This window comes from Podarcis filfolensis (genome assembly GCF_964270895.1).
Source record: "Podarcis filfolensis genome assembly, chromosome: 1".
Classification (NCBI taxonomy): Eukaryota; Metazoa; Chordata; class Lepidosauria; order Squamata; family Lacertidae; genus Podarcis; species Podarcis filfolensis.
In genome coordinates, this window is record NC_139604.1 from 62,222,843 (window position 1) to 62,249,125 (window position 26,283).

Here is a 26,283-nt window from a genome sequence, read left to right on the forward strand (position 1 = left end):
AATTGATTTCCTGGTTAGGCAGTCATTTTAATAATTACTGGTATCTTGTTTTTAATAGTGTTGTGCTTAATGCCATACACCCTCCCTGATAGTTTATAAAGAAATAAATAATAGTAAATGCCAAATACTTACACAAAATAACTTTGTCTGGAAAATGCAAAGTACACACACCTTGGCTAACAACTTCCCACACTGTAAACAGATAATGTTTCAACCCCTGAAGCAAATAGGCTAATGATGTGACATTGCATATAGAACACTTATACCTGATAGAAGTTTTTTTATTATTATTGGACAGATGAACTAAAATAAGCCAACAATATAATTATATGCCAACAGCCATCTCTCTAGCACAGGTGGTGATACACTGTATGCCCCTTTCCATCTGCCCCAGGCTTCCCCTGCTCAACCACTGCATTTAGGCTCAATTCCCCACTGTTGTAATTCTGATGTTTGTGTCTGGGAAGGAGAAGCCGGGGGTGGGGGGCAGTTGGGCAGAGGAACTAGAAGCAATAAGCAAAACAGGTTTGTAGATGCTCTTTTGAGATTCCCATGCTGACGACACCAGGTAGACTGGTGAGCCACATCCATTAGTGGGAGTCTTATTGCTACTCTAGTTGAGGCAAAACTCTTCCCGTACAAGCCAGCAAAGGGCTAGATGCAAAAAGCCTAAGGGGAGGGAAAGGAGAAACAAGACAAATCTCAAGCCCTCCCCCACCCCCAAAACAAAATATCTGCATCTTAAGCCACTTTACAAGTAAAAGTCACTTCTTATAACATTTATAAAATGGCAGTACCACCATCCTAGAGAGAGAGACAGACAGAAGGGGCTTGCATTAAAGGACTCCCCCACCCCCACCCCACCAAGGGAGAGGGGAAGTGGGCAGAACAAAAGAAGACAAAGCGGTAGCCCAACTCAAAAAAAAATGTGGTTCTTCTCTAAAAACAGCACTCATCATCCATCTGATAGGGGAGAAAAAGAAAGAAGGGAGAAGGAAAAAAATAAAATAGAACTGGTGCAACTTCTCGCCAAGGATGATGCATTTAAACGAAAGCTCCATACGTCTACATGTCCTGTGGTGGCAGCATAATTGCTTAAACTGTCATGGCTGTGTATGTCTGTATATATATACACAATATGCACATATACATACACACAAAGAATATAGAGTGTTTTGTTTTTTTAAAAAAATGTTAGCATTAGTTTTGCTCCTGCTGGGACTCATCTCTCCTTCACATGGTTCTGTGCTCCTGCGCCGCTGCTGCTGCTGCCGCTGCCACCACTGCCGTTGCCGCTCCCATTACTGCTGCTGCTCCCACTGGTGCTACAGAGGACCTCCGTGAGGTCGTCCATGATGGTGGTTTCTTTAGGGTCCACCAGGTTGAACTCCCTGATGAATAGGATGAAGTGTATGTAGAGTGTGTTCAAATGTCCATGCAGCTCTAGTGCCAACGTTTCCTTGAAGTGTGAGGAGTAGATGTGGGCTAGCACATGAAACAGGTACTTGCAGATCTTCTTCACTAGAGACTCAAAAGAGTTGGGGAATTCCTTGCCTGCCACGAGAGAGGAAAAAGAACCATTATAATGTTCAGTGGTGCATCAAAGCACTCTAGTAGTAAGGCAACATTTGCTTAACTCCCTGCACTGGAATTAGCCCTCTGCCCGCTAGGCAGGAAGCTTGAAAGGCTTTTTGGTGAAATTCAACATCACGCTCTTCCAATCTGTCTGTCTGTGCAACCATTTTAATATGCCAGAACGAATGAACCCTCACCCAACATATTGTTCTTCGGATTCTTCCAACCCTCAATTGGGGGCAAGGGGGAGAAAGCCCTGTTCTGCAAGCCTATGTCCTTGCAACAGGGCTGTTTAGGTGAATCTCTGTCTTTGGGAGAGGCTAATGTTTCAGATCCCAAACCGTACACAAACCAGCCTCACATTTAGCCAGAAAAGTGTTCCCATGTCATCCAGCTACTGGCCCAGAAAAAAAAATTATGTGTATAGAAAGGAATAGCAGAGATATGGCATACATTTAGAAGCTGGTTTCATTTGATTATTCACTGATCAAAGTAGTTTGAAGAAGCTGCATTTAATATACAGTTTCCCATATTATTTATCACTTCTACAAACAATCAGTAATTATACATATGTAATGCTTGTTTTTTCAAAGCCATAAAACTCTGACTGGGCCTTTTTCTCTTTGTAAACCGCTTTGACGGTTTTTTAAAACACCAGGTGTATAATTTTTGTGAATTAAATGAATAAAATCTTTCCTGTGAAGCAACATACCATATTTTGTAGGAAAGACATCCTCATCTGTTACTAGCTTCTGCACTGAACTCATGACGAAGTCAACATATTGAGGAGCAGTACACTTGATTTTCTTTCCCCGCTCATCATACCAGTAGTATTGTCTGTGGAGAGAATTAACAGCAATGTATTATTACCTGTCCTAGAAGTTTAATTCCATGTAGACCAAAGCAAGCAGAGTCATAAATTGTCCTCCCTGGAGAGCTAGAAATTTCACATGAGGTCCTGTATTTTTGCTTACTGAACCCAAGAGCTGGTGTTTAATTGGTGATGTAACACCAGACGCTTAAACAAACAGACTCTCAGGTCAGCATTTTAATACTGCCTTTCCTTTCGCATCCTCAACAAAATAAACAAAAGTGTTTTAGAACATTAAAATTTTGTTTATTGTTCAATGTAACAATTTGTGATTCTGGCATATTAAGAACACCATCTTCTGGAATTAGACATCAGCAAAAGCATGGAAGCACAGATTTGTTTTACCACTGCTTACAAAGATTTCATTTGCAGGTTTGCTGTTGGAATTTTTACGGAGCCCAACTGAAACAGAATGGTATTGCTCTTGCAAAATACGCAGCTCTTGCTTCTCCCAACATTAGCACAAATTCATCCTGCCTGCTGACCATTCTTGAGGTTGATCAGTTCTCTCTTATTTTGAGGACTACTCAACTGGCAATTCATTCTTTGCCACAGCCTAAGTCAATTGAGCTGTCATCAAGATAACATCTTCCATCGAAGTCAGTAGGTCCATGCACTAATGAAATCCAGGCCAAAAGTATGCCAGTGATCTTGTGACAAAGTATGACAAGTGAATACAGAATTTCAAGCTTTCAGACTGATTTGCAACAGAATATTAATGTGTGTAGAAAGACTAGTGTTAATAAAATCAGCTGTCAGGAGAGGGCACTAGCAAGACAGACTTAACAACATACTTTAACAGTTATTACACAGCTTCAAACCAGACTGGTGTTAAATGTGTTCCTGCATTATGTGCCCACTTTTTTTTTAATGCAAACAGCAGTCACTTGGGGAGAGGCTGGTAATTAGTGTGATTGAAGCAAGCAAGGGAAACCGAACACTTTTCTCCTATGTGGAGTTCCTGATAGACTAGATCTCGATGCTGAATGTTGGAAGATTCAGGAAAGGCAAAATAAAGTGTCCCTTCATATAGCACATAAACTACAGAATTTGCTCACAAAAGATGTAGTGGTGTCTACCAATTTGGGTGGCTTTAAGAAAGGATTAGACAAATGCATGGAGGATAAGTCTACAAACCAAAATGGAACTAGTATGCCACTGGGCAGATGCTGGGATACACAGGCTGAGCTCCACTTGCAGGCTTCTCATTGGTATCTGGTTGGCCACTGTGAGAACACATTACTGGACTAGATGGGCATTTGGCCTGATCCATGAAGCTCCAATGGCCCAATCAAAGTTGCACTTTGGAACAGCTATTCGCATTGAGAAGAAATCCTCCCAAAGCAAATGGCTGTTTCAAAGAAGTGATTTTCATTTGGAGCACAAAAGTGGATGAGAGGCTGCTGTTTGCATTTAAAAACAAATAGGTAACAGCAGTTGTAAGCAGTAGTTATAACTACAGTAATGCATAGTGAAGTAAGAATAGTAAATTACACACGGTTACCATAGAAATAATTCTATCTACATCAATCCTGCTTTCCCTGCTATATATCTTATTGTGCATAAAGTAGGCTTTTACCTCTCTTGGTTGTCTGCAGCTATGCATATGACTAAGTTTCCTTCAAGCTACCACTCAAACCTACCATCTACAGTCATACCTCGGGATAAATGTGCTTCAAGTTAAGTATTTTCTGTTTGTGCTCCGTGGTGACCCGGAAGTAACGGAGCGTGTTACCTCCAGGTTTCACCGCATGCTCAGATGGTCAAAATTATGTCACACTCATGTGCGGAAGCGGCAAAACGCGACCTGCGCAGACGCAGGTTGCATTTGCTACAGGATGCGAATGGGGCTCCGGAACAGATCCCGTTCGCATCCCGAGGTACTACTGTATATTTCACTAGATTATACTGGAAGAATACACTCCTGATTCCAGTTCTACAAGTGGGTTTTTAAACTCTTTTAAAGATTTAAGGAGCAGAGTTCAGAAGCTGCAGGACTCTTATTACCACCAGCAGTAAGGATTTTGAGTTTTAAATTTACTCCAGCCTTTAACCATCATCTGAATAATCCTTGGATTTAGACACTCAGATGTTGCCTGTTACAACCACCAAATGAGTTTTACATATAGCAATGGGGAACCTTCTAAACGTTTTTATACTGAAGCAGCATCAGCTATCAGTATTCATTGTCATGTTATCCTTTTTAAAGACTTTATTCTATATTGAGAGGTTTATAAACAGTGAGTGGGACTTTGTTACAATACGGAAGATGAAAATCATAGCAATTTTTTTAAAAAACAAAACATAGTAAAATTCCTTCATTGTAGATCAAACTGGCATCAAACTAAAACAATTCAGCAAACAAATCAATTCAGCTGGGAGGCCTGAGGAAAAAGAATGATTTTCAAGAGGCATCTAAAACACATTATAATAGGAGCCTGTCTAACTGCCATGGGGACCATCTTCCATTATGCTGGTGCAACCACACTGAAGACCCTGTTGCTGGTAACTATATACAGAATGTGTAGCACTGCGAGCACAGCCTCATCAGCTGAGTGCAGGAAAGAGGAGGGAATCAAGAGGGTAAGGCAGGAGCTAGGTGTTAAGGGTTTAAACAAAAATATAATTTTATATTGGTTCTTCAGGCAACAAATTTGCAATTGTTGATTACAAGGCCAAACAATATTAAAGAAAAAAGAATAATTTTATTCTTACTGGGAAATATTTTTAAAATCCTGTCCTTCAACCTAAATGAACAGTGGTGGAATGTCTCCAAATTCAGGCTGCTTGGGAGAGCAAGGAATGCCAGCACCAGTGAGTCATTGAGGAAGCCATAAAACAAGACTGGGCTGTGTTTTTCAAAAGGGCAAGGTTTCCTTCCCAACTTCAAGAATATGTGCTTCTTGCATAACCATTGCATCCTTGCCCGCAGAGCAGCTTGCTATCTATCATTCCCCAGTCGAGTAACTTTCAAGAAAGTCTTCAAGACGACAGTTTCAATAGTCACACTCCTATCACCTCACTGCAAAGTATATTTTCTCATTAAACCAAGACAGATTGAGCATATGTGACCCCACCACTGATGCTGTGTGCTAGAGGAACCAACCTGGCCTAACAGGGTCAGAAGTACTGAAATAAGAGGAAAGTCAGTCCCATGTCATTTTTAGGTCAACCTCAAGAAAACAGAATTGAATTGAAGTAGCTACAAAAGCAACAGAAGAGTGCTTTGAGAACAGAGCTCATGTACACTGGGCATGAATATAAAGGGCAAAATAGCTCTCTGTTGTAACAGGTCAGCAGGTGCCATTTCTGGCTATGCCTATCCCTTTCCATAGCTGTCAAATTCTGGTGCGCTTGAGCCTCAGTCTGCTAACCTCTAGGAGAGGTTCCTGATCTCAGCTGTCACATTTTAAAGAGAGAAAGCTATACTTCCCAGAGTATCGAGAGCACAATCCTTTCCCAGGGTCAGCTCACTTTCTAGAGAAGAAACTGTGGACATTTCTCTTCTGGCTGGTCTGGTTTGTGGCATGATTCCCCTGGGTCTTGCTGAACTCTCTCTCTAGTCACCCACCTCCATCTCTGCTTGACAATGGGAAACCAATTTCAGCAGAACAAACTGGACTGATACCTGTATTTTAAAAAACCCGACTAATGCTAATGATGCCTGCATCTGAAAAAGGAGTTGTCTAGAGCAAAGCAGAACTGAATACTTTGCTGGTCAAATGCTTACCGTATTTTTCGCTCTATAAGATGCACTTTTCCCCTCCTAAAAAGTAAGGGGAAATGTGTGTGCGTCTTATGGAGCGAATGCAGGCTGCGCAGCTTTCGCTGAAGCCAGGAGAGCAAGAAGGATCGGTGCGCACCGATCCCTCTTGTTCTCCTGGCTTTGCTTTGCTGGAGAGGCGCTGCACAGCTTTCCCTCTCTGCGCAGTGCCCCTTCAGCGAAGCGGGAGGAAAAATGGAAAGGGCTCAGCTTCTGCTGCCGCTTTGCTGAAGGGGCACTGCGCATAGAGGGAGAGCTGCACAGCACCCCTTCAGGGAAGCCCCTTCCGTTTCTCCTCCCGCTTTTCTGGAGAGGCGCTGAGCAGAGAGGGAGAGGGGTTTTTTTTCTTGTTCTCCTCCTATAAACCTAGGCGCGTCTTATAGAGCGAAAAATATGGTATTTTACAGCATGAACATTACTTTGAACACAGCCGTCTTCAGAAGCAAATACATAAGGACTTCACTGTACTCTCTTGATCTGCAAAGTCCAAGCTTAAACTTGTTTGTCTTTACACAGCATGCCTTTGCAACAGTCACACAGTGGAGAGATTGAATTCTAGACAAAAACTGTCTTAAAGTTCAAGAGGGCAAAGAGAGCCACAACTGCCTTTTGGTCCAGGCAGTATAACAGGAAAGTCCTGCTTTGGGCAAAATGCAGGAGTCATGTCCATTTTAGCCACAGAGAAATAGAAGAACTTAAAAACTGAGGCTTCATTCGTGGCTGTTCATGTGCCCTAACGACCCAAAATTCTAGTTATTCCCAAAAGCGGTTTGACAACCGAGAATATCTATTGCAGCACTGAGCCTACAGAGTTAAGTGTGCCCTCATTTCCAGAGATAAGGTGGGTAAGACAGTCACGAACAGAGGTGAATTCTATAAGGAGTAGCCATGTACAAATATACCCCCAGTTATAGGGCCAGGCATTTCCCATGCAACAGCTGAATGACCAGCAACGACCAAGTCATCACATTACCTACATTGATCAGCCATATTGTCACTCATCCATGAAGCTTGAAAAGGATGTGACAAAGGGCAGGCAATGAGTGGAACCAAAACCAGGATAGAAGCACAGCTACTGCTGCAGCTGCACTGACTTCCTTGCAGAAGAAAAAGTGAATGACATGTGGAAAGACTGCCGAAACTGAGCAGGAGGGATACTGGAGCAGACAAATGCAAACATGCCCTCAGATCCCATATATTTTTCTTATGCAGAAGCAACCACCAAGACAGCGCCCTTGCCCCTACCCCCAACACAATTAAAAATGGGAAAGAAGACAAGGAAGAGGTTATGCAAGGGGAAATACAGAGTAGTTCAAAATGAAGCAGAGCTACAGTTTGCAAACTGCTCCACAGCACAGGAAAAACAGTCACTCTGTTTAGTTTGATAACAACAACTTAACAGAATTGCACCCAGATGCTGCCTATTTCCTGTTATCCCCAAACAGCTGCAACTTCACTTTTCCAGAACTTTAGTAGTTTTCCAGTACTAGTTCCTACATGATGCAATGGCCAGTAGCATAAATGCCTTTGAAAGAAGGTTAGGTATACATAGAGTAAGTAAGGTGAATAGCTTACTGCCTATGAGTGTGGGAAATTGCAGCTGAATATAACTAGCAAGCTTAGAGCTAGTTAATGCATAGCATAAAGGGGTTAAGACAACAGAACGGTATTCCTAGACTCAATTACACCATGCTCCCTCTCCTCTAGTAAAGAAGGAAGTAAAGCTTCTTTCTTCATTCTCTTCCACCACGTGAAGCTGACCAGGCAACAAGTCTGGGCTTGACTGCTTCAAGCGCAGACTGCATGCTCTGAAATATTTTGCAGTATTTTGTAACCCAAGAATTTTCTATTTGTGGTATTCTTCCTGCTGCATGGAATAATGCATGAATCTGACCTTTTGAGTTTGTAAGTAAAACATTTAAGCTTACTAAACGGTGTGGTCTGTAGACTGTAAAAGGGTTAGAAACAGGAGGGTGCTGTAAGCAAACTAAATGAGATATTAAAAAGGTCTAACCGCCTATTGTTCCCATGCTTCACACTACTGCATGTTTCTGTAATTTTAATACTCTGCTGGGGCCTATCTCTTGCTGGAGAGTATGTTTAGCTCCTTGCTTTGGATTTAGGGATCCAGCCAATTCTTTTATTAACTAACCTGACATTGCTACCCGAGCAATGAGAACTAGAAATGCTTCCATGGTCTGGCACTGTAGATTTTAAACTACCAGACAGAGGACAAAAAGGGATTGAATAGCCTCACCTTGCTTATTATTATCAGTTTTGAAATGTGACACACCACTTTCCTATGGGACTGGGACTGAAGTCACATTTCAAAACCACCAAATAATTGTACCTATTTTTGTTTTACTAGAAGTTTTTTACTCCATGTGTGGAACATTAAAGGAAAATGCTATTTCATAGCGCATAAAGACTGCCATTTTACTGGGCAATCATCTTGTGAACATTTTATTTATTGATTTATATAGCCCCATCAGTGTGCATAGTTCTTTATAGAACGTAAAGGGCTTATGATCCGAAACACAAGTGAAACACAAAGTGGAGACAATATGCAATTGTTTCAGTAATTTGTGCTTGTGCTTAGCTGCAGTACAATATAGGAACTAGGAGCTGTGCTAAAGGAATCACAGAAAAGGTGGGTTTTAACAAGGAACAACTGGGCTCTATAAGAAAATGTGAAGCACTCCTGTTCAGTCTGGCCCTCTTCTAAGTTACTCCATTCCACTCCTCTCCATTCCTCCCCCCTGGACAACAATCAGCCAGCACCATGTGGCCACTAAGCATGCTCAGTCTTCACTGGGCAGTTTTTGGTGGTCTTTTATACTCTTAGGGTCCCCCCTCTCTCCAGCCTAAATACTGTTCTTCTGCAAACTTTGGAGCTTTCCCAAGTCTGCCAATGACTTCTGCATGGATAGTGCTGTTTTGGCTACCCAATGATGCACATTCAAATAATGTGTTCACTGTTGTAGAAAAATTTTAGGAAGACAGACAGGTGTCCTCATGCAGGTGTTCTGGGAGGCAGTTCTGAGCATACAGGGTAGAAAGGTGGAGCTGAAGGAGCAGGGACTAGGATACAAAAGAGGTAATTCAGGGAGAGGTCATAGGGGGCTTTCAAGGTAAGGGCAAAAGAGGAGTGTTGGATCTGCAAGAAGTCAGTGTGGTGATGTCACATGCTCAGAGCTATGAGAGGTTAAATAATTCTGGTAGCAGGGTACTGGATAGATTTTCCTGGCACCCTACAAAACTGGACATGGGGAGGTTGACTGAATCCCCCAGAAGAGTGCATAGTGGGAGGAGGGGGGGATTGTTTCATCTGACAAGCTGTAATGCTTGCACTGATGCAACATTCACCATAGTGTGACACTGAATTTGGATCATAGAGGCGTGAAAGTGCAGGTTGGCCAGATCAATGGCAGATAAGAAGCACGGGTGGAAATAGTGGAATACCACTATTAAAGTTTCTCAATTTTTTTCTTACATTTGAATGGAATTACATTCTTGTTTCAATAAAAACATAATAAAAACTATTTGCTTTATGTTTTACATGCACACTCTGATTGAACGATGTTTTCTTTTTCCAAGATTATGATAGAGAAACAATGCTTCTTTTCACTCTCAGCAGTTCACTACTTTTAGAAAGATATGGTCAACCTCAAAGAGAAAACACCAGGAGCAGAGCATTTTTTCCCTGGTCCCTGAGAAACTGCCAAATCATGCTCACAACACTTCAGAGCTTTGGCAGCTACACTACTTGAAGGTTGTCTGCAGAATGGCTGGGTGCCCAGCCATCATTCCTGAGGTTAAGAAAGTCCCCCCAGGCTAGCAGCTCAAAAGTGGCCTTTTGTACTTCCATGTTGTGGTTTTTTGGGGGGGCAGAGCTTTGAATAATGCAGAACTCAGTTCCAGAACCATAGAACTGTAGGCCAGGGAGAAAACTGCAAGTGTGGATTATTTTTCAGGGTGGTGGGTAAGGGCCCAAAACAAAACATATGTCAGATGAAGCAAATAGTTCTGTTATTTCTTCTAAAATTGTTATTTCAATAAGAATAACATTGAGAGCTAATATTTGATTCAAATTTGGACTTTTCTCTTCTTCCTTGCATCCAATCCCTTTGGATATCCTTTTAGCATGCACTAAGCATTTTTGCAGTCAAGTCTGAAAGCTTTCCACTTCTCGCCATCCCTCACACTGGAGCAGAATAGCCCAAGCCATCACCATACCACAAATGAAGACATCACTTACGTATTGCACACTGCCATGGTCTGACATGTATCTCCCGTACAAAATTCAGAGATTGTACTATATTGTAAATTGATATGGTGGAAAAAGGTTGTTGCTGAAAGAGAAAAAGACACCAAGGTGTTTCCATTACTCATTTGAACTTTTGGTTGCAGAAAGAAAGGAGCTGCATAATTACACTGGATTTGGTGGTTCACTTGAACATTTTCACAATTAGCCCAACAACAATCACTAAATTTTCCCTCGCCTGAAGCATGCAATCCGTGGCGTAGCAACCCTTTCTGGCACCTGGAACAGAGCTTTTTTTTAGGAGATCACCCAAAGTTGTTGAGCTTTTTTGGGGGAACAGTTCCAAAACTTGATTAGCTGGCATTTTGAGGGACAGACAGTTGTTCTGCCGCTCACCAGCTCCCCTGCCATCCTGCTGCCCCCGGCCCCATGATGCCCTGCAATGAAGATCATTGGCTGTCTTTGGACCAGTCACACACTCTCAGCCTAACCTACATCACAGGGCTATTTGCAAGGGTAAAATATGTGGGGGAGAACTTTAACCCTAAGCTGCATAGAGAATACAAATGACAATAAAATAAGCCTATCAAAATCCATTATTTTCCCCAAGGCCTTTTTTGTTATTTATTTGCATGCATTTCAAAAATGGCAGTGGAGAGCTCTAATCAGAAGCACTACTTAATTCACAGGCAGCACAACAACTGGAGCAAACAGGTCTCATTAGCACACTTTTCAATGTATGCCTAGAGGGCCATGCAGACCAAGACCAGCCTGAATGGTTCAGAGGAGGCCACAGATGTTTCCATTCGTGAAGGAACACAGATGTCACCATCTAAAGCAGGGGCCTAAAATGACCTAGCACTTTGTGCCTTCTCACATTGACCAGAATTTTTTTTTAAAGTCATCCAGGCTTGTATTTCAGCAGTCAGGATGCTGATTTCCAGTTACAATAAGGGTACAATCATCAGCTTTTAGAAACGTATTCCATAGCAAACTGAATGTCTCATGCAAATGTCAAAGTGAAAGGAGAAACTTTTCACCTTGCTGAACTTATTTGTTTTGCAAAGTGGAAGAGTTGGTATCTAAATGCAACATCCTCTGCCCATTACAATTCCTTAAAAAAAATAAGATCAGAAAACCTACTAGCATGAAAACTATCTAGCAGGAATATTCAGTTATTATAAATATCAAAATACTTACTGTTGCTAGCTAGCCATTCATTAAGGTCTATTTCCCGTGGTAGCATGACTAACTCTTTGAATTCAAAGTCAGTAATCCTTGACTTCGTGTATTCCGGCTCTAGGTAGAGTTTCTTTTCTTCTGGTGCTGGCTTTTTACCATTTGGTTTTCCCTTGGATTTCCTGCAAAAGGAAAAGGAAACAATGTCTTGAATTACAAACTGAGGTGTAGGTTATATAAACTCATCTCCCATCTTTTGTAATAACTTTCTCTTTCATACTGCATAATTTCCTTTATTAACAAAGGAAACCTGCTGTTAGAATCCCTGCAAGAACAAGGCCAATGGTAACCAAAGGAAAAGGCATACAGCTCCAGGCTAGTTGTTCACGGCCTGAAAATGCTATTGCACCCCTGCCCTTTTCCTGGTAAAAATAATGAAAACTGGGTTCATGCCCAAGCTGATGTAAGCCTCCCTCTACCAGGTGATCAATTAATGCTGCCTTCTGTACCAGAGGTGTCCACTTTAAAAGACTGCTGCTTAAAATATTTAAAACCGTACATGAATCCAATGAATCACAAAGGAAGCATTCTGAGCTGTTATGGGAAAAGGTAGGATGAGAAATGTTAGGGGTTTAGGAGTTATAAGCTGTTGTGGGGAAAAAATAAAGGTAAACTCAGGGTGGGTCCTTTGGGCATCAACACCCGCACTGCAATCTTGGTATCTGTTTATTCTTTCTATATTCTACACAAAAAAACATTTTGTTTACACACACACACACACACACACACACACACACACACACACATACATACCCCCCCCCCCCGGTAAGGTTAACACAGAAGGGGAGAGAAGTTGAAGCTAAAGCATATGTTACTCCAGATACTCATTTTATTCTACTGAATATTTTTACAGTATTTTGCATTATTTGCATCCAATGAAGCATGCTTCTGCCTGCTAAACTTCATGGCCTTGATTTATTACATTTATAGTCCAACTTTCCTTCAGGGAGCTTAAAGGGGGTCTACACAAGTTTCCTAGGTGTTCTTCCATCTAGCCCCTGATTTAGAGACCATGTGTGGCCTGGGCTCTCTGCCTCTGGGCCTCATTCAAGCTGAGTCATGCCTCAAAACACCAGATATTGCTCAGTCCAAAGGAGCATAAAGAGAGAAGAGTCTTGCACACGTGGAAAACACTGTTTAAATCTTTATTTCTCAAAGTGGTCCAACTGTAAACATTCCACTTGACCTCTTCCTCCTCCAGGAATGCCAAGCTCCAATCATGGAACCAGTTTATCTTAACAGTAAACAGCATAAATCCAGTTCAAACTATGCACTTTGCCTCAAGGTAGCCAAGAAAGCACAACATGATGAGCCTGCCTCATTCCAAAGGAAAATCTACACTAGTAACCCCCTGAATGCTGTGAACAAGCCGGCCAGGTTCTGTACAGCATGCCTTTAATTCTTCTGTTCTTCTCTAGACAAAGTTGTGTGTGTAGAAAATAACAAGGTTTGGGGCAGAGGCGGCATTTAGGAGAGCCAATTCAAAACCTTTGGCTACCAAGGAGAAGCACGAGAATCCTGAGCACAATAGCCTTAGAAGAGGTTACATGAAAATGATGCTAGTTGCTGCTCGAAGTGGAAAGTGTGATACCACCACCACCACCTGAAAAAGATTGTTTAATACTTCCTTTTACCTTTCATGCATTTATTTAGGCTGGAAAGCTGCTGCCATGTCAAAGAAGAGATGGAGAAATTATGCTGAGCCCATTTGATAAGTGCAACCATCCTTGGGAGGCAAGGAAGGAAAGAAAAGCTGCACTTTTGTTGTCTATTCAGTGTAGTGTGAGTGGGCATCTACTTGTGTAAAGGACCTTCTTCTTTCCTTGTGTGCCCCCAATATCTGCCCTAGGGAATTGGGGCAACATCTGGAGCAGAGGTGTGAGGGCAGTTGCAGAAGGGAGACAAGAAACTGGAAGTCCTATTGATCCAGTGCTGTGTGATGGTTCACAGATAGAAATCAGCTCAATGGTAGTAATTTGTGCACAGAGGGGAAAGAACTTAATATGGTTTTATTTCTCCTTGTTTTTATTTTAAAACCCTTCTTTGTATCCTTGCATATCTACCCTCTTGCCTGCTTACTTTACCTGCTTTTTGGGTTCGGGATAGGCTATTGACCCCTTCATTCTCCACAAACACCACTTTCCATGCTATATGCCACTGGAGTACCCTGCAAGGAAATACAGAGCGTGCTAATCCTATTCACTCAATTCAAGACTTTCAGACCATTGGTGGAAGAGCTTCCTTAAGGGCAAAAAAGTTTGTCCATGGTGCAGGCCTGTGATCAGATTTTTTCTGTCACCCAGCATTTTTAATTTTGGGTAGTACTTCGGGGGGGGGGGGACGTGTTGTGCTTCTCCTGAGGTAGTTTGTCCACCTTTGGTCTCCATCCTTCATTAAGCTCTCACCTGTGGCTTCTAGAAGCTGTCAGCATGTGACAATGGTCACACCCCAGGAAATAGATTCGACTGGCCAGGTGAGGGTAGCTGATGGGTCTCTAAGCCTCAGTGAGTTAGGGATTTCCCCTGCATGCAAGGACACATCCCGATGGATTGAGTGGATGAGACCAATAGAGGGTCCAATGGTCAAGACGGCGAGACAGATGGATGCCAGCAACAGCTACTTTTCCATTCTTTTGAATCTTGATAACATACACACACTTCTAATGTGTTGGGCAGGAGAAACAAGGTATCCCTCAATAAGATTATTCACAAGTCACTCTGTCATGGCTATACATGCCGTTATATCAAGGTATTCCTTCAACCAGTTCCTGGCTAATCTGAAATGCCTCTACTAGATATACACAAGCTTGGACATAAAGAAACAAATGAAAAGCCCACTTCATGATGGTCAAATGTCAGTGAATATCCAGCTTGATAAATGCAAAGCTTTTTTCCCTTTGTTGCTGAAAGTCAAATCACATCTCCTTGCAGTCTCTGAGGAAATAAACCTCAGCTATGTTAGCCAGTGAAAACACGACTGCAAACCAATTCTTCAGGCGGCTCGTCAAGCAAAGGTTACTTAAAAACCCAAACCACAGTTGATGCAAATGTCACAGGCACAAATCACCCTACAGAGTAAAAGGGGGAGAGAAGGGCAGAGAAGAATGCCAGACAAATGGAGTGTGTACTGAGGTCATTGTGTGAAATGTTATGCTTGCTCAAGTTTTTGCTGCTTCCAGCCAACCTTTTACACACACATACCGCTTTATATTCAGCTGGGAGAAAGAAATCTCTCTCTAGTTGGAATAATATAAAACACAATTACTGTAATGTACTGTAATGTGCAAACTGCTTTCTATCGGCCTAAGTGATAACATTTTTGTACTCAGCAGCCCGCAAAATGCTATTGCAATGAAAGCTCAACTGCAAACTCACCACTGAATTCTGGGTTTGGCAAGCTATTTGCCTGGACCAAACTGTTACTTGCCTGCAGGCAAGTGGCTAATTTCAAGGCTTGTTACTCTCCTTGTTACTGATCCTGATAGACAGTGATATCCCAGCAAGTCTCAGTTCTGATGAAGGATGGTCAATCCTTTTTACAATCTGTGTCCATTCTATCCCATTTCTACATTTTTCCATGACTTTAAAAAAAATGCATTTGAAAATTCACATTTTAATACAATTAAACAGTTATAATTCATTCTCAAAACCTGAATTCTTTCTCCCAAAATACCTCATCACCAGGCTACCCCCTCCACCACTACTTAGTTGAATATTAGCAAACATAATCAAGTTTCTGACTTTAAGCTCTGTCAGCCAGCTTCGGAACACAACTTGTGAAGTTTCAGAAAGAGAAAATTATTATTTGGCATTTTGTACTATCACTCAAGAATCAAAGGACAAAGAAACACAGATACTGTGAAACATTTATGCATGTCTAAATAGATCTTTAAAATTTATAATGCACTATGCACCTTATTTTATACTGCACTGAAACAGCAAAGGAAGGATTGGGTATCCATTTCCATGTATGTGAAATGAAAGCCCTCCTATTTTCTCCACAGGTTCCCTTCACATGTCCAAAGACAAAGAATCAGGTGAGAAGCTGCCCTATTCAAGCAATAAAAGGGCTTGGAAATACTTAAGATATATAAACTGAGCCATTTAAACTCATATACACCCCAGCGTGTTGTACAGAAATCGAAATGCTGAACCTAAGAAAACATCAGTTACCAAAAGATAATTCCCAGATAAATTGATTTTAATTACAGAAATATTTATCAGCAACTAGACACAGCACCCAAAATGGACGGCAACAACTGTTATGAACACTACAGCTATAAATAAAAATAAATTAGAAAGATTTGCTCTCAGCATCACTACAGCTGAAAGTTATTGAAATGTTTTTATTTTTAAAAGTAACTTGTTCCCTATATATACACTACACATGCACACAAAATTTCTACCATTAGCCAAGGATTCCATGGATATATATAACAAAGACATTGACCTATCTGAGGTTAAAAAGAGTTTCACAAGCCTAGTCACATAAATCACAACCTTGTTAAAGTCCAAATAAGTGACAATGAACAGTTATAGGTTCTGTTCCCATTTATTATCACATCTAGGACTGCCAGATGTCCTTTATTCTCCTCTGAGATCTTCTTTATCTCAGAGAGTTGCAGCTGCATACAAAGCATAATGAATTACCCCTGTTTGACATGCCATACCTCCAAACTGCCTCTTGTTTTTTTTAAACTTTGGATTTGTCACCCTTTGGAATGCATGCAAATATCAAACTGCAGCCCAAGCTATTTCCCTGGAAACTCATCTGAGAATGTCAAATGGCAGTTCCATGCCAAGCACCTCATGTTGACTCTCCCTTTCTTTTCATTTTGCCAGCCCTGAGGATCAGAAACATTTTAAACCAAATTACACGTTAACAATGTTCCTCAAAACAAACTGCCTATACTCACAATACTAACAAGTAGAAGAAACAGTAGAAGACAATATTAACCCCTTTCTAAAATCAGATTTGACCCAATGGAAGAAACAGAAACTGAAACATTTACCTTTTGATTCCCCTTTAGTTCCAGTAACTCAAAAGTCTTCCTTCACACAGCAGCCAAATCAGGCTCATTTGCTAAGTGGGATTATATAAACTCAGATACTTCTACACTAATCAAAGCCCCTTATAGCTCCAGAAACAATTTTTATATTGGGAGATAACACCAGATTAAACATTTTCAAAGTCAGCCAAATATATAGGGACATAGCTTAAATAGTTTTAAGCAACTACTCAATTTGATCAACCCACTGAGAAAGGAAATAATCTCCCAACTATATACAATTCTCACATAATTGGCTACCCTTCCTCTCACTCCATAAGACTAAAATGGGGAAAAGATTTTGGGGGAAAGTTTTTGGAGAAGAATTACACCATACAGTTAGTATCACAGAATAAACTGACACAGCAGAAGAGAGAAAGCATATCTATTCAGGACATTAGAATGAAGTACTCCTACTAGCATAAGGTATTTTTCCCAATACAGTCAACCCCAATAGCCTCCCAAGGAGAAAAGCTGGCTTCAATGTCAGCCAATGCACAATTATGCAAGCAGTGAGCCAATATTTAATCACATCTTGCAGGCCCAAACTTCATTTGAATTCCTTGATGCTCCATGCTTTACTGTGAATAGAACTTTCTTTTTAAAGGAATCCACTCCAAAAGGAATCCACTCCAAAAGAAAATTTAAGTTCAATATTTTAATTTCAGTTCCTCTCATCTCTCAGCATAATAAATCAAATGGGAAGCAGACAACAGTGCAAAGTAACATGATAAATGTTTCTAGTTTTACAAGTTCTTTGTGATGCAGATAATTTAGTGATCTCACAGCTTGAGGCCCCAAACAAGCTCTATCAATCCCCATATGAAAAACATTGAACAAGAAGTGTTGGGTTTTGTTAAGAGTAGAATTAACAACATTTCCAAGCTAACTAGGTTTTGTCCCATGGTGTGCAATTCCTATTGAGACATACACAACTACAGACAAACCCCAGTGCCGTACAAGACACTATGTGGTGGGTGTGCATGCATGCTCCAAACAGGCTGAAGAATTGGGTTCTCTCAGCCTTGCCAGCTGGTTAAAGCTTGTGTCAGCTTCAGGGGCACATCATGTTCCTTATCAAGCAAAGTTGTTCAGTGCAAAAATGCAACAAAATGTGTATGTTTACATATTCAAATCTGGTGCCTAACTTGATGCTTTGAAAGAAAGAAGAAATGTTTCCTCAGAAACTGTTCCAGTGAGCCTGTTGAACTTACCAGAACAAGTCAATACAGACTATTCCGGCACTCAAAGTGACTCCTCTCCTAAGTCACAGGCAACAGCTATGGGCTATTCAGAGCTAAGTGAACAGTGTCACTGCTCTTGCTTGCTCTTGACCCAACCAAGAGTTTACCTGTCTGCTTTCATTTCCTAGGCCCTACACAAAAATACCATTGTTATCATCATCAGGCATTCAAAAGTGATTTACCATAACATTTACAAGACAGTTACATATATAAAAGCAGTTAAAACAATTTGCATATATAAAAACAATTAGAAAATATAAAAACAGTTAAAAACAACAATTGCAGCTGAGCCTCTAGCAACAAGAGAAACCCCAATTAACCTGCTCCTTCAGGCAATTGAGCAGTTATCTAGACTCTGGATCCAGCCACAACACCTCTGTGTTGCCAGTTTATTGGTCCTCATCCAGCCCACCACTGAGCCCAGGAGCAACCTCACCATCATCAGCACACTGTTGACATGTTGCTCCATATCTTCCAATAACAGCCCCTAATGGCTTCATGTAGACATTAAATCACATCAGGGACGCAATGGTACCCTATGATCTGGCATGCCACAGCACAACTGTGGAAACAATCATTCAATGCTGTTCTTTGAAACAGACACTGAAGATGAAACTGGAACCACTACAAAACAGTGTTCCCAATACTCATCTCACAGAGCTGATGCAGGAAGATACCACGGTCATTGGTATCAAAAGCCACTGATATATCAAGTAAGAATAACTGAGATCTGTACTTGAATTGAAGCTCTTCTTACTAAGGATAGTAATAGCCCATGGTAGGGCCTATTTTGTCTGCTACTGTTTTGGGACATAGATTGGGGAAGAAATGTCTGTTCCATAGTCAGGGAGACTATAGCAATTAAAGAGAGAAGGACAGAGGGAGTATGACCCTTTATACAGCACTTGGCATGTCCAAATCCATTATTCAGGCACTGCATGGAATCTACACAGTTCTACAAGCATCTCTAAAGCATGTAGCATTTTAATAACCACTTTAAGCTAGTGGTGTCCATGCCTATATAAGGCAATGCTAAGAGTTCCTGTTATGGGATATATCATTTTGTGGGATGCTTGTGAATGGGGTAGTCAATCCTCCACTTCCAATGTAGGATGTGAAAAACAGAAAGGTAAAGCGCAACACAGAATAGACAATCTAGATTGCATCTCTCAAAAGCCTGAAGGCAAGTTATCTCCTCCTACACATCTGAGACCAGAGATAAATCTGTGGTAGCAGTACACAGTGTAAGCCCTACCCAGCAAAACGCATGGCTAAAACAAAACAGTAGATCAATAATATCTGTGGGGTCTCAGAAGTGGAATGGCTGCAGAAGTAAAGTACAAAAGAGGGAGAATGACAGAGCATGTAACTTCAGGTATGCAATTCCCCCCATGTGTAGGAAGCAATGTTCACCGTAAATTAGATTAGTCAGCAAGCACTGCCAACAATTTAACAAAATATTAGTTACTTTTGTAAAGTTGAATAAGCTGTTAATCAGAGAGCCACAGCTTCAGATTTAGCTAGTTGTTTTATACAGTGCTGAAAATTCAACACATACACCTCAGCTCCATGTCTTTCTTGTTCCAGAGTCAACAGGTTCTCCGCCTTCCCAGCCAACCTAACCTCTTGCCCCTTCTACTAATAATCTACACAGTGCATTCAATTCCTAGAATACATGTGCAATTTCCTACAGCTCTTTCCCACCAGTTACTGCTTCTCAATCAACAACTTACTCTGTCCTTTTTCTGGGCTTCTCTATTTAGCACTTTCTCAACACGGGGCTTACATGTTTCATATAATCACAGTAATTGATTGGCCAGGGCCAGGTTGGGTTGCAAGCTCCTTAGCTCAAGATGTGAGCTCAACCCAGATGTTTGCCTGCATATGTATGGGCACAAAACAGGGAGAAGGGGTGGGGGCAAAGAGACAGGTAAGCCCTACCTGCAGCGCAGCCAGGCACATCTTCCTTATTAGACCTTTGAATGATTAACGTGAAGGTTTATACATACTTTCTAAGTGCATTGTATATAACACACACAGAACCCAGTGCTTTGTACTAAAATAGGGAGCACAGGGAGCTGTGAGCAAGGGGCTTGCATGGCTTCCCTGTCTTGTGTCAATGTTAAACTCAAACTTGTTCATGCAAATTCAGGATGGCGAATCCCATTAAATGTAACTCATATTTTTAGCCAAACTAAATTGCTTTTAAAATGTTTACATATTAAAGGGAAAGCATCATATTTACGTCTACTTTGCTCTAAGCAGTATGAATTGGTTTATACTTCAAATATAAATAACTTTAATGAGGCAGAAGGTAAAGATTTTGGCAACCACTTAAGTCTATCTGAGTATAACTTATTGGAATATCTCCCCCCCCCCCCAGTAGTGAGAGGGCACAAGATTATTCAAATAATGTGTCAAGAAAATTCAAGTTTAATACTCAAGGTAAAAGGATACATTCATAGTTGACTTTTATCTCTTTCTCTCTCTCTCTCTCTCTCTCTCTCTCTCTCTCTCTCTCTGTGTGTGTGTGTGTGTGTGTGTCCAACTCGAATGCTTCAATTCAAGCCCAGGTATTTTAACAGGTGGGGATCAAAAACCAGAAAGGACAGAACAATGCTAGAGAGGAACACCAGTAGGAGAACATGACCCAAACCCCATGAGAGACAGACATAAATAGACTTCATATTAGCAAAACTTATTGTTATAAATCTTTGTCATTTTTTTAAAAAGCGGTTTCCTCAAAAATCCAAATTTCCCATCACACATCAAATTCTATGTACCAGAATGTATATATTGGGATTTCATCTTCAATATTTTAGCAGGAAAAATATTAGCAAGAATAAGAATAAGTGTTTCCCTTATGAGAGCAGCTTTTAAGTGCTTTTTTATTGCAAGCTTTTGTATCTGGGAGGCATGAGCGCATTGTAGAAGGTCTAGCTGCAAGGTAAAAGTATGGGAAAAACTATTCTTCTATTGTGGTCAGTTGGTTGCAAAAGAGAAGGCAACCAAGCCCTTTGTGAATAATGCTTCCCTTGCCAAGCTGCCTGACCCCAGAACCCCATTTTACATCTTATCTTTTGCAGTCATATGCTGGCTGTGGGCAAAGGAGAATTGCATTGCCTTCTTTTGACTGCCAAAAGTTTTTTCTTAAAAAAATAGTTGGCTGCAACAACAGCTATTTACCACCCCTATTTGTCCTTTTTAAAAAGTTGCTAATAGTTTATTTAAGAGAAGGAAGGAAGGAAGTTCCTTGCATGCCCGGGAAAAGTTTTTCTTTCATATTCTCATAGCAGATCTTTCCCTTAAAAGGCAATCTCTGCCTTGGCTCCAGATGCTGCTGGACTGAACACAGCCAGTGCCCAAGCATGGCAAGCATATTAAGGATGACAAGTGCCATAACCTTATTGCATAATTCTGCCTTCTAAATTCAGCATTCACTGTGCAAATAAATGTACTTAACTTTGAGCTATGAAGACAAAGTTGGGCTTGTTAGAAGTATAATTATTGTGCCCAATATATTCCCATGACAAAATGTGTTGTTCTAGACTTTCTATGTGTCCTAGTCCTTCCTCTTAAAAGGTCAGTATTAAGGGGGGTGGGGAAGGCTCAATGAAATTTAATCAGTCTCCTCTTCTGAGCTATATCACTATCAGTTTCTGCTTCTTCACATTTATCATGGATTTCTAAAAACTGAAGGTTTGCCCATATTGAAACAAGCTTATATATTGTTTCACGTCTCATCCTCCCAAAATCTTCCATTTTTATGGGGAAAAACAAAAGGCTTTGTCTCTTTTTAAACAAAACAAAACACAAACCTAACCCCAACAAATTTGGGGTTTTCCTGAATATTCCCAGGCCTTCACATCCCTGGGCAAGTTTTATTTATTGTACTACTGTGATCAGATAAATATTAATTGCAGCATTATGAAGTTACTAGTATGGTAGAACTATTTGATTTAAGCTATGAAGGTACTATTCTCACCTCAGCTTACACAATCTATTTCATCGTTGAGATCACGTTACCGCCTCTCATCAAGTATATAGCCCACATGCTGGCTAACAGGTACACATTTATGATGATACAGAAATGAGGAACATGTTACTGTTACAAACAATCCCATCATGGAGGTTCAGATATATTCATGGCTGAAAATGTTCACATATGTACATGTACAGACATTGCCACATACAGTTTTGTTACCCTTTCTCTCTGATACCAATAATGCCTTAAGCTTCTTATACAATTATGTTATAGTTCGATAATTGTCATTACATCTTGAGTATATGATTGTGTGGATTCATCTCTACTCTTCATCAAGTGATTAGAAGGGGCACCATTACAAGAGCACTTTTTGCCCTGTAGATCACTTATGCAAAGGTTTGCAGCTATGTAAGGAATGGACAGGGCTTTTCCAAACTGTCTTCAAAAAAATGCTTAAGAGGAACATGTTACACAGTAAGGAGTTACATAGTTTCATTTTTAAAAAGCCAATCTAAATTGACACATTTTTCAAACAGCAGCAAACAAGAAGCTTTCAATAAATCCACAAGTGCAAGATGCTTTCAATAAATCCACAAGCGGAACACAGAGACTGTGCCTTCCTAACAACTGTCCTTAAACATGTGAAGCTCAATCTACCATATTTTTCGCTCTATAAGATGCACTTTTCCCCTGCTAAAAAGTAAGGGGAAATGTGTGTGCGGCTTATGGAGGGAATGCAGGCGGGACGCTCGGCTCAGCGCTCCCTTTAAAGAGCCGCGTGGAGCGTGTGTGCGGCTCTTGGGGGCAGTGGCGTAGCGTGGGTTGTCAGCACCCGGGGCAAGGCAAGTAATTTGCGCCCCCTAACCCGTGGGTTTTAGTAGGGGCAGAGAGCTGCGAGTGCGAGTGTGCGCCCCCCCAGATGTTGCGCCTGGTGCGGCCGGCCCCTCCTGCACCCCCCACGCTACACCACTGCTTGGGGGAGCGGGAGAGGCTGCGTGCGGCTATCCCAGAAACCAGATCCCTCTTGCTGTTCTGGCTTCTGGGATTCAGAATATTTTTTTTCTTGCTCTCCTCCTCCAAAAACTATGTGTGTCTTATGGTCTGGTGCGTCTTATAGAGCGGAAAATACGGTAGCTACACTTCCTGGTTGCCTTTTATAAGCTTAGATACATGTTTTGTGACTTGCTGGGGTTTTTAACAGCTGGATCAACTGACCTATGCTTATAAATATTTTTGTGCTGCCATCATTTAAGCCATTAATTTTGCTTTGAATTGTATTATGCTTTTATGATATGCAAGCCACCTGGGGTTAGGCCCCCAAAAGTAGTCTTATTTTATAATGAAAAGTGGGTAGAACACATTTCACAAAAGAGCAAAGCTCCAGCATGGCTAACGGGGAGAGGTGGTGGGCATCCTGCAACATCTGCAGGGCCACAAGTTCCCCACCCCGATACAGGGAAAGTGCACCATCACCTTAATTGCTTTAGCTGCCAATATCTGTTTTTATGCCAGATTTTCAATATACTTTCCGACCCTGTTAGTAGATGTGTGGTTAGGATTTTTGGCCCTAATGCACATTACTTTGCCCATTGAACCGCATTTGCCTTTTCTCTCTTTCTTTCTTTCTTTCTTTCTTTCTTTCTTTTTTCTTTTTGCCTATTCAGCCAGTCTGGAGAAATTGTTTTGGAGTTCTTTGCAGCCATATGAATTTTTAAGGGCTCTAAATAATTTGGCATTATCAAGAAACTTGACTCAGCTCAGATCATTTATGAAACATTAATAGCACAGGGCCAAAAGTAGGTCTTTAGGGGGCCACTCTGCTTGCTTATCTTCACTTCAAGGTCAGTTTAATCCTGCTTTTCAACCCAAATCCATATTTGGCAATACCTTTGTTAGGCCAACAAAAATGTCACAAAATACTGTGCTAGGTGGTAAAAAAATGTGAGGGGTTGGGTTGGGGGAGAAAAACTATAATAGTCCTAAGATGCCCATAACAAGAAATAGGCCCCATTCAAGGAATCATTAATATCATCTCCCTCCCTCCCCCCGGCTGAGTGAAGAATGGAGCTGGGTTACACACAGTCGCTGATGAACGGGGGGGGGGGGGGGAGCCAATGTGACGTGTCAATCTATCTACAATGGAAAACTACTTTCAGAGTGTTCAAGGCTACAAGTCATCTCCAGATATGCCATAACATTCCAGGAATGAAGGCAGCTTTGTTGTTTAGAAGAAATACTATGCCATGGAATCTTTCACCTGGTCACTTTGCCCAACCAAGTGCCCTCCAGGTGTTTTGAACTACAGTTTCTATCATTCCCAACCACTGGACTATGGTGGCTTAGGTTGCTGGAGCTGAAGTTCAAAACATCTGGAGGGCACCAGGTTGGAGAAGGTCCCCTATATAAAAGTGCAACTGGCATGGACTATTTCATTAGTCAAAGGAAGGTGTATTGTGAGGAATGTACAGACACAAAGGGCACAACAGCTGCAATCAGCAATTCATAGCAATTCGACAGAGTGGGAAGCACAGATAGGAAAGTACAAAAGGATATGAATGAAGCAAGTACATGTTCACAGTTTGAAAACACTCTCACAGTTCATCAATCTACAGAAATGCTTCCATGAGGATGAACGTTAGAAAATGTCACTAGGGGACTTTCCTTCATAATGGGCTAAGTGAGCTCCAGCTGCTTGGCTTCACTCCAAGGGGAGTTGTTCCCTAGTAGGTGGAGAGTGAAGGACAACACCAAAGAAGAGGGCAGGAAATGCCACCTGAATCATCTTGGCACCACAGGAACACCATGTTATTAATATTCCTGGTACCAGACTTGAATGTGACTTCTATTGTGAGGATCTTCTTAAATCCACTAATAGTGCCTCTCTAGGCTATAAAGCAAAATATAAGTATTCTAAAATAAACTAAGCAAGCAAAAATAGTGCTATGCTGGAATGCTAAGATGACCACGTTCACCCACCACCATCAGTGAGTGAGTTCACAGAACAGTCATTCCGCAAAGCTGAGCCCTTTTCTGAAGGATAAATATTTTTCAACACGGCACAACACGTCAGCTGAGTTCAATCAGTCTTATTTCTGTTTTAAGTTCCCTGGGGGGAAGGAACAGCAAAAGGTCTGTCTTTAGTTCAGACTTGCCTTGTCCTGCCAGAAAAGCCATATATGCATTAAAGTGCTCTGCGATGAAGAGATTTGGTTTCTGTTTTGAGGGAGTGGAGAAGAAACCAGGTATTTTCCACATTTGCTCACTTCATTGTGTCTCGCCCTCACTGAAAATAAAAGGGTCCTGCCCTGCCTGATGCCCTTTTTGTACTCTTTCAAATTAGAGATTATAATACCTTTTAACCCCTTAACTACTTTGTGTGTACAATTTTCAGCACATAATGCCTTGCTAACAGTATGTCAAAATTCAGTCCATTACTGGAGCAAACAATAACATCTACACTTGAAGCTTGTTGGGACTGGCATTCAAAACACCATCAATTCTATCCGGTTCTAAGTTTTAACTGGTGAGTTGGCTGGCAGGACAATGTTGCTCCATTAAATCCAATTCAGCGTTGAATGGTAACTGCAGTATAACCTCTCTGCCTCATTCATAAGCACAAGGTCAAATTAAACCTATTTTGTTTCTGGACAAGCCACAGAAGATTTTAGAAATACTGCAGGAATGGCTAGAAGTACATGCATACAAATTACTGTGCAAGAAAGAGAGCCTCACTCCAAACTATTCTGATAATATAGCAAGATCTAAAAGTTCACTTTCCCCCTCTTTCAGCATGCTGCAAACTAACTTCTCCAAGTGGAATTTCAACATTCCTTTTCAACTGATTCAACAACATTGTAAACAGCAAGCATTTCTACACTTGGTAAATGGTTTCCATGTATGCACAAGTACGCTGGCATTTTCCTATGTACCCAGTGCTGGCCAGACTATAAGAACTAGGAACAAGGGTGACAGATCCCACACTTCTCTGCTCATACATTTAAGAAATCTCTCCATGTGTACTGTAATTAAAGAATACGCCTACCAGTTCTGCTATATATGTCACTATATACAAGTAGTTTGGCATAATTTTAAAGATATAATTGTTTAAAATTTTAAAACATGTTATGCTTATTAAAACATGTTATGCTTAAAGCATTAATAGGATCTGACGTTTCCCAAAAAAAGGTATGGACAAAAATTTTCTGCCAATGCCAAAGGTTCTCTCAACAATTTAAAACCAGCTTTGTGAAAATAACTTTACACTAGTTTTCTTTTTAATCAATAGTTAACAAGGA

The 26,283-nt window shown here is 41.0% G+C and overlaps 1 protein-coding gene across 4 annotated transcripts in view; it reads right to left on the reverse strand.

Annotated features, from left to right (window-relative positions):
* Window positions 1–260: 260 nt before the first annotated feature.
* Window positions 261–26,283, reverse strand: part of MOB2 (MOB kinase activator 2) — a 101,047-nt gene continuing 75,024 nt past the window's right edge. For all 4 annotated transcript variants that reach the window (XM_083588108.1, XM_083588107.1, XM_083588109.1 and 1 more), the window contains 4 exons: window positions 11,674–11,834; window positions 10,468–10,561; window positions 2,288–2,412; window positions 261–1,554 (listed from right to left, as the gene is read on the reverse strand). In XM_083588108.1, coding sequence (XP_083444234.1) covers window positions 1,223–1,554; window positions 2,288–2,412; window positions 10,468–10,561; window positions 11,674–11,834 — 712 coding nt within the window. In that variant the 3' untranslated portion in view covers window positions 261–1,222. The remainder of the gene's footprint in view (window positions 1,555–2,287; window positions 2,413–10,467; window positions 10,562–11,673; window positions 11,835–26,283) is intronic.